This window comes from Phalacrocorax carbo, chromosome 6 (assembly GCF_963921805.1).
Source record: "Phalacrocorax carbo chromosome 6, bPhaCar2.1, whole genome shotgun sequence".
Classification (NCBI taxonomy): domain Eukaryota; kingdom Metazoa; phylum Chordata; class Aves; order Suliformes; family Phalacrocoracidae; genus Phalacrocorax; species Phalacrocorax carbo.
Genome location: NC_087518.1, coordinates 6769714 through 6779359, shown reverse-complemented (window position 1 = coordinate 6779359; position 9646 = coordinate 6769714). Strand labels below are relative to the sequence as shown.

The 9646-nt window shown below is 39.0% G+C and overlaps 1 protein-coding gene across 1 annotated transcript in view; it reads right to left on the bottom strand.

The window, feature by feature from the left end:
- Positions 1-1311: 1311 nt before the first annotated feature.
- The window catches only part of TAFA4 (TAFA chemokine like family member 4), a 49950-nt gene continuing 41615 nt past the window's right edge, over positions 1312-9646 (bottom strand). The window contains exon 4 of the mRNA XM_009502982.2: positions 1312-1463. Coding sequence (XP_009501277.1) covers positions 1312-1463 — 152 coding nt within the window. The remainder of the gene's footprint in view (positions 1464-9646) is intronic.

The following is a 9646-nucleotide window of genomic DNA, read 5'->3' as shown; positions in this document are numbered from 1 at the left end:
CACCAGCTCTCTTCTGGTATGTGCAGAGATTGTCTTATTCAATATCTAGAACTCCTACTTCACCAGTCTCACCCTTCAGGGCAATGCTACAACACTACCCTTTTTATATATATATGAGCAATTAAAAGTTAGTGCCTGTGAAGAAATGTAAAGGCTGAGGGTAATCTATATCTTGCAATAACTGCCAGTTGCCCATGCTAATTCTAGAGTGTGCAGGCCAACTTTTGGGTATAGCATCTGTCACAGGAGAACAGCAGGACCTAGGCACATTATAGACTGCATCTTTGGCATTTGATAAATAACACTGATTTGCAACAATTCCTCCAATCTTAAAAAGAGGAATCGGGTTTTTCAGACTGGTTGGTTTGGTCAGATTTTTTCCAGTGAGCCTGCTACTGCACAATGTCTGTAGCTGGGCTTTACACCACTAATATCACACCGCAGCTGCCCAAGACATCTAATTTTCTCTCTTTCATCCAGAAATTAGTACAGTTTTCGCTCCTTAGAACAGCCATTGCTAAACAACATTCGGTGTCAGTATTTGCTTATTAACTCAGCCTGTAACCGAAACAACATTCATTCCCAACTAGAAGAGGCTGTAGAGGGAAAAGCTAAGCATATGTCTTTCCTTGCTATTGCTTGCTAAAGACTCCTGTTTTATGATATATTTAGACATGCAGTTTGCTATGACTTGTTGAACTTCAATGCACTGAACTCATTTTTAGACTGTTAATCAGACAGAGGACATGATATTTTCTCTCTGCTGGCCATTAATTAAGAAATAGGATGGCATAGCAAAGTTTTTTTAAAAAAAAACAAGTGGTCTAGAGGATGGCTTGTAATTATCTGAACCAGCCTGATTTCCCATGGTGTTCAGTGTCCCACAGTTCCCACTAACTTCAGTGCAGACTCTCAACAACTCCCAGGACAGGCTGCTACTTTCAAAAGCTGAAAGGGCTTTCCAGTAGCACAGGAATCTAACTTTAGGTAACACTGGTAAAGACCTTGGATTCATGTCCTCAGTCTGCAAGCTGAAGAACTGATCCTGGAATATGATTATCCCTCTACCATTGGTCACAATGGCGTAGTTTTTTTGCTCAGTAAAGACTGATGCAGTGCCTTCTTCAGTTTGACTCCAGCACCCAACAGCTTAACTAGGCCAGCAGTGAAGGGGCAGTTCTGATCCAACATTTCCCCCTCTGAGAACAATTGCATTAATCACCACTTTCCAAAACATTGAGGAGTCCAGTACTGGTGCTCACACCCACAGGTGCAATGCAATAAGCACATGCTATCAGCAGAGTGCCACCTTTAAATATAGGCGATCTCTGTACTTGCCTTTGTGGTTTTGACTTTATTTCCACTGCTGCAAGACCAACCTGAATAGTCTGGTAGTACTTTACAGTCCTCTCCATCCAAACAGGGGTTCATATGACACCACCACTTCTGTAGGACAATGGAAGCTAGAAAAAGAAATAGGAAAGAGAAACAGAATACAATCTTCTTTGGAATACTGTTGGATTTAGTAGGGAGGTTGTCTTTGTGCTGTTCAACTGTTTGATTACAAACGATAGAGACCAACAGTTATTGTTTTAAAAGCTTATCACACTGATTGTGTTTGAGCTAAAAAATGCAGCTAAAAAACTTCACCAGCACACAGAAGGGTAAATGCCATATGCAAACGGTAAAGGTAGGCAAGCACCACTGGAGACTGATGTCAACGTCTGACTTGACCTCTGGAAGTGCCCTTCCATCTCCACTGACTGCGAGATGACTTGCCTCCTACATTTACATGCTTCAGTCAAGTACCTGCTATAAGGTGGAATGAAACTAAGGCTTCTTGTTTAACCCGGATGTGCATATGCGAGACTGGATGAAGAAATGACCGTTTCTCCCTTCACTGGGTGAGAAAATAGAATTGCATAGAGATGTAAGCGTGTGAGGTCTGCCAGCAACTAGTGCAAATAATAGTGTGGAAACCACTAGAAAGCATTACATTATTAACTAAAAATCTACTTGCAGTTACACTGCCAGTTTTGCAGTATGTTTTGGAAGACTACAGTAGTACACCTTAACCGTGCAAATTTACTACTTTTCTACCCTTAAGCCAGTTTCTGTTAATAACACTGTGCTTGTTATTTTTACAAATGTAGTCAAGACTTTGTAATGCTGCTATTAACAGATATATTTCCCACACACAGCTGCAAACATCTGCATACATTTCTCAGTTTTGCATTGTTCAAGGGATTCACCAAATCACAGAAAATTATTATGAAGTTCACAATCTTACATAATCTAAATTGGATTTCAAAATAAAATATGGCTTAAAATGTTGATTTAGTTAGTCTGTATTATGCTCCTATGTGCACAAAATATTGAATTGCATGCTTTAAAAGATATCACGTCCAAAAGAGATTAACAAAAATAATTTAGTCTACTTCTTGTAAAGCATTTTTTTCCCTTTTAATTTCAAGGTAGATTTGTAGTTCTGCAACCTTCAAATTAGGATGGCAAGCAGGCAAGCCGACATCCAAATATTGCTGAAATGTTCATTCAATTACTTGTGTCTTGCACTTTTACTCTAAGCCTACATGAAAAGCACTATGAAAAATATACTTCTGGAACACCCATTTGGCTTTTATAAACTATTCTTGCAATCTTGTAAAATTCTAAAACAAATGCATGATTCCTTTCACCAGTCATTTGGATCTTAGATCATTTGCGTTGATGCTGATTGATTGTTGATAAAAAGAGATGAAACTTCATTGTGCTTTGTAGGAGGTGAGGGATCATTTCCACCCTAGACATATGGTCCAGTCATCTATTTCACATCTCTGCTATTATCTAAATTTGTTTTGATTTCTATACCACATTTATTTCAGGTGAACATGAGCAACTCTAGAAGGCCAGATTCAAGGAGACTGAGGGCATGTGCAGAGGTCCCTGAGTAAGTAGGAGATCCTGGTAGCAAGCTAGCCATGTCTTCAGAGCTGTGCTTCAAAGCCAGCGAGTCCTCCTAGGAAGCCTGGCTACCGCATTACACAGCTCTGCACAGTGCTGTTGTGAGCATGGATACAGGGACATGCTGCAACTTTGCCTGCACTCTGACATGTGAACATGCTTTCACATATTAGTTCTACCCTAAAAATATAAGAATTTAACTTCAGACCTTGAAAACTACCTCTCACTCACCTGTCTCCTGCAGGTTCCTAGAATCCCCTTTGCCTCAGCTACTCTCATAAGTCCTTAGGTCCGACCTTTTTATTATTGGTTTGGGTGCAATATGTTTTGAGACTACAGAAAACACACCAAACATGGCAGGTTTTTTTATCTATACAACCTGCATCAACCTGCTCCTAACACCTGTTTAAAGAAAGAAAAGGCATTTATTGACTGGCCAAAAGTGATGCACAGGAGTGGGTTCACACAGCATTCTTGACCAACTGTACCCATGCAGCTTCCTGGTCTATGCGGAACTGAAGACAGTGAAGCTGGCCCATCATCTTCAGCAGTACCATCTTCTATTAAAACAAACACAGGTGTGAATGGGAAACATTGCTGACTCAATCTGTAACTCAAACAAGATCCACAAGCTCTTCAACAGACCGTATATTTCACCTTCTATTCACCTCTTGCTTAGACACACAGAAAGTGACTCCAACCCTTCTGTTGACTGATTTCTATTCTGTGCAGATACCTCTCCTCTGAGTAATAGCAACACTTGGAAATACTCAATACAGATCTCATTCCATTAGCCTCCAGCAGATCCCTGATTCTTTGCTGTAGCAATCCACTGATTCCTACATCCATTTTATGTCCAATTTGTAGCTGTAATGTCCACTCCACTGATCTATATGTCCTACCTGGCTGTAGCTCTGTGTGTCAAACACACCCCTGAGATTAGTCCATTAAAATTCTCCATCACAGACTTAGGCTTATCTTCATAGCTAGAGTTCTTTAACTATTGTTGTCCCCGTAACTGTGCAACTCACTGGAGGATATAAAGGCTTCCTCTTCTTTTCAAATGGAGACACTCTTGGAAAGGTTTCAACAGATGACTTCTCTAAGAAAAGAGAGCTATGTCACTCTCATACACAACCACCCTCATGACAGGAAAGGAGGCTGCTTTGGTCTGACATTAGCCAGCTGATTCGCTAGAAATCAGACAGAAACCCTGCCAGAAATAAATCTTTTGCTGACATCGCTCCCCAGATAACCTGACTCCATGGAAACAGTAGGTTCATAGAGAATAAAGCCAAAAGGTGTCAATACATCATCTCATCTTGCCTCACGCAATTCACTGTGTTGTGCCCCTAGTTGTGTTTGGCTACACGGTGTCTTCCAAACCAATCTGGAACAGGTGAAGAAAGAAACTTCTCCTATTGTCATTTTTTCTGACAGTTAAACAATCTCAGCATGAAACACACAACCTCAGTTTTCTTCCTCTTCGCACCTCTTCAGTTGTGCTTTTTTCTCCTACATTACAGCACCTTTTAGCAATCATCATTTTCTCCCTGGGAAAATATTGAACGTGCTGCAATCCAGTAACTTTTCAATCTTCTACCTGATAAGCCGAGCTGATTGAGCTTCTTCAGTTTCACACCGCAATGCATCTGTCTTTGTTAACACAGTTATTTCAAGCAGGTTCAGCTTCTTGTGAGTAGGACTGGGCCATGAGACTGTCTTGGGCTTGTCATTAATTACTCCTTTGCCCCAATGGGGGAAATCACACATGATTTTGTCAGAAGAAATTCTGTATTTGCTTTCGGGTCACTGCTGCAAATGTTGCAGAGCATCAGGTGTAGAGCTAAGCACTGTGAAACCCCAGTAGGTACGTGCCATTTAACTGCCACTTCCTACTGATAACTCTGCAGAGAGATGTGGTTTTGAGGTATGCTAGATAACTGACACTGAGCAGTGCACACAACAGCATATGGTTTAAAATTAAATCACTTACAAAAAATAAGGCTTAAATCCTCAAATGTATTTAGTAACCAAATCTTTAGTTGAATAAATTATATATTGTTTTCCAAAGTAACTTGGAAAACATGGGCTTACATGCAGAAACTACCTGTATGAGTCTGGAAATTAAATCAGTGGCAAATTTCTTTTGAGAAAGCCACATAAGCTCTTGTGACCTATACCCCATGAATTCCTTGCTAATTGGACACTATATCAGCTTCTCAGTTACACACACAGGACTGAGATCAGCCTCAGCTGTCCCTAAGCACCTAGACCATGCTGCCTGCCCCCTCAAAGTTGACACAATATTAGCGCTCTTCTAGGATACCCGAAATACTCTGAAATACATTTTGAATTGGCCAGAAATAGATCTATGAGCCAGCTTGTTAGGACTCTAAACTGCCTAGGGTCAGAATTTAAAAAAAAAAGTTTGATCCCAGTAGATGTTGATTAACACCTTCTTTAGTTAACAATAAGTTAGGAAGTACTTCCCCATCCTGTTTCTTACCAAAAGAACTGTGATACTGATCTGCCTCAGAATTAACAATGTCAATAGTTCACACATTATGGGCTAATTTCTTTTTAAGGATTTCTGCATGTTCTGCTTGAACAAGCAAATTCATGTTGTCTTTAGACTGGACAAATACAGATGGCTTTCCTACTCCACTGGATTAAGCTTTTTTCAATGTAAGTTTTCAGTACACTATTCATTCTACTGTATATTTCCTTTTTTTCTTTGAATACTGACACAGAATTAGCATCTTTTTGAATTCTCAAGTATTCTGAAATCCATTCAAAAACAGTGGGAGGGAAATGTTCGCAGCTATTTTTTCTATTTCTTATGTATTAATTTTTTTGTTTTCTTGCTTCTATATGCTCTCTTCCCCTCAGTCTGGAACCCAGATGGGCTTTCAGCCAGAATTGCCCTTTTTCTTCATTGTGGCTCTTTGGCCCTACAGAAAATTCTTAAACAATTTTTTAGTCCCATTCACAGTTTTCCTAATCTGAGTGTTTCCTCCTCATAAATTCTAGGACTAATAGAATTGCCTGGATGGAAGATGATTTGGCTAGTGATGATTTACTTAGAGGCATTTAATGCACTTCGCTAAGATAGCTACTCTACAGACAAAAGTTATTAATGTTTTATCTTCTTGGCAGTGGCTGTCAGACAAGCTGGAGGTACTTATTCAAGGATGTTTATTTCCATAAAGAAAATGAGTGTAAACAAAATCTCATGACTATTTTAAATGTAATTTAGTCATTGACAGAAGAACAGGCTGACCTTTGCTAAGAAAAATCTTCTATAGCTGCAGTCAGGTAGTGTAACTACAACTCAAAGTACGGTATACAGGCTGTGGGGTATGTCCTCTCTGCATATTTAAATACTTTCTTTCATATGCTCTGCTTTTTTCTAAGTTTAGTGGCTCAACTTACCTACAGCAACATTTCTCAAAGTATCAGATGGGCCTGTGTTTGGAAGCTCAAAAAACCCCCACAAAAATGAGGTGTGTATGTGTATGCAATAACTAGCCTTGCTTTTTTTGTTTGCCAGTGCTTGTCAATAGCTTTCACAACTAAGTTCAAATACACAAATGACACAGTTTCTTGTTGGATTCATTCAAAATGCGGTTATCTAAGTAAGTGTGTTATCATGGGCAAAGGATAAAGATATCCTGGTCCAAAGAGTTCTTGCCCTGGACCCTCATCTAAGTTATGATGAGTGATTTTACTGTCCTTGTAAAAATGCTAGGAAGATCTCAGTCTACAACAAACACTGATTTTTTCCACTTTCATATCCTTCTTTTTAAATTAAGTACTTTGATTTCTCCTACTACCAATATCTAAAAGTTTCTGAGACGATACAGAGATACAGAAGGACACTGTAGAAATGCAAAGCACTCCATAAATGTTAGTTAGGCCCCTCAACACAGTAGGTATGACTGCACAATGTGGAAGAGGACTGATTCAAGGCATTCAAGGCACTTAAGGATTTCACTTTTTGTATTTGCAAGACTTGACTAGCTTTTACTTTCCTTTCTGCACCACTTCAATCCCTTTTCCTTGGAACTCACCTGGATATCTATCATTCCTTCTGTAACACCAAAGTACTCTAGTTTCCTCCTTAGCACATATCATGAGAAAAAAATGTCACTTCTATGCGCAGGTGTATGCCTGAATGTGATTATGCGTTCTGATTTGGCTCAAATAGGGTGGCCCTTCCTGAAATTTTGGTAGCTGTGAATATTGGTGCACACATTTACTACCACTCTGAGCAGGGCTTAGCCTTAGCATATAGCGCTACTCCAGTAAACTGCTGCTTTAAACCTGACCTTGTTTAAAATTCTTTAGCATCTGTCAACCTATTTCAAAATGTAAATATCCAGCTGGTCAATGACTGATTCCGAAAAACAGGATGATGGGCTTTATAAGGCTATTTCATGGCCTATATAGACAAAAGAGCACAATGCCGAATACTCATCAACGAGGAGCTCTGCTTGATGAACTAGGCTCTACCCCCACCCAAATTAACACACAAGTCGTCACTGAAACCCAGTGGGATCTAGGTCAGGAAACCCATATGCTACAAGACTGAGAAAACTAAGGAAAGATGCTCAACTAAATTAAAAACCTGTAAAATACTAAAACCAGCTGTATAAATTTCAAACGAGAAAGGCTTGTTTTACTTTGGTTACAATTTCTTGGGGTGGGGGGTGTCAAAATAGGTTGTAGCAGAAAGCCGCTCAAATGTCAAGTTCGAGTCCAGAACAGAATGGAAAGTACAGTTTATTTAGACTTTGCTAAATTCCCAGACCTTTGCAGTCTTCCATATTTTGTGAGAATCTATTTCTTGCAGTAGTCTTAATTTCTCAAGGAGTTTCTACAATCTATGACAATCTATGACTATGCTTGCTGGCCTAAAGAAAAGCTGGAATCAACTCTTGCTTTCCTGGGTTATTAATGCTAAACCAAAAATCAGACCTTCATTTCAGGCTAGTAAGGAGAGGCAGACTTCTGTAAAATCATCATGCAGGTGTCAACAAAATTAGTTGTAATTATTATATAACCATCCATTTGTTTGGTCAAGAAAGAAAACAATTACATTCCAATAACTTTATAAAGGCTCCTATTCTGCAGAGAACACGAAATACAATCCCATTTACTCCACTTCAGTGGTCTTTTTGGAGCTGCTCAAGAACAACTGAAACATGCAAACCCTGAAAAGTTCACAAGCAACTGATTTCACCCTAATTTTCCAGCATGACTTGCACAGAGATATTTTCCTTCCAAGTGTGTGTAGAAGACCTAAAATCCAAACAGAACATGTTTTCTAAATCCAAATAGAACTGCTACAAACAAGAATACCAATAGGTAAAAGCAACTCTCTGTGTATGACTAAAAATTGTGCTGTCTGACACAACAGGTGGGTGGTACTTTGTGGACTCATACTCAGTGAATTTGAACTCCATTGTTTTCTCATTTTGTCCAAACACAGTTTAGCACAAAAGTAATTTGAGGGCGGTCAGTCACTGGAACAGGCTCCCCAAGGAAGTGGTCACAGCACCAACACTGTCAGAGTTCAAGGAGCATCTCGACAGTCTTAGTCATATGATTCACTTTTAGGTAGTCCTCAGAAAAGCAGGGAGTTGGACTCAATGATCCTTATGGGTCCCTTCTAACTTGAGAGATTCTATGATTCTATGATTTGAGGTAGGAACTACAGGTACCAACCACCATCTGCATGCCACACATGATCAACAGCACAGAGATAATAGCTGCCCTAATGTAAATGATAACTACTATTGGATAAGGTCTGAAGTTCAAAGAAAATACTTTAAAAGACTACCACAAGGCAATTGCTCCATAAAAGCTTTTCTTTTGGTTAGAAAAGTAACTCTGTGCTTTGGGCATGTCCTTCCCTTTAAGCTCAGGGCAAAATATAGGCAAATTAAACAGCCCTGCATTCAGTAAAAAAGTGCTAGAAAGGAAGATTAAATGTCTGTATCAGATTGAAATATGTAAATTCAAGACAAACTGGTTTTGGCTTCCACAGTGTAGAAGCCTACTGAAGGGTATGTATAGAGTGGGAGAAAATACATCTAATCCTGAGGTGAAGGAAAGATAGTTATAGTTTCCATGCTACAGCAACTGAATAACAGTGACTGTAGTCCCATATGCCTGCAAAAATAAGCAAAGCATGTTAAAGCATTACCTTAAGGGGTGAGGGCAAATCAAAGGCTTCCACTTGAAAAACCAAAATCTCATATTCATAATATTTTCTCATATTTAATTTCATCTACACTTGAAGAAAAAACAGCTACTAAATTCTTTCAGCAGCTGTTTGCATTGACAAACAAATTAATCTTCTGTGGTATCGTGCATTTATCTTTCTATCATGGAAAGACAGTGTCACCTTTGCAATCCTTAAGCAAGTTTAAAACAATGCCTGATTTTTATTATCTGTTGATTGCAAAAGTATTTCTGCTGGTTGATGTGTCACCTACAAATACAGAAGGTACTTCTGATTTGACAAGAAAACTACTTAACAAACCACATTAAGTTGATCATGTTCCTGAATTACAAGGCATGAAAACACTAAGCATCTAAAAAAAAAGTTCTACTTTCTTAAATAAGTTCTCAAAACAGATAACAGTTTAAAAAAATCAGATATCACATGTATTTAGAG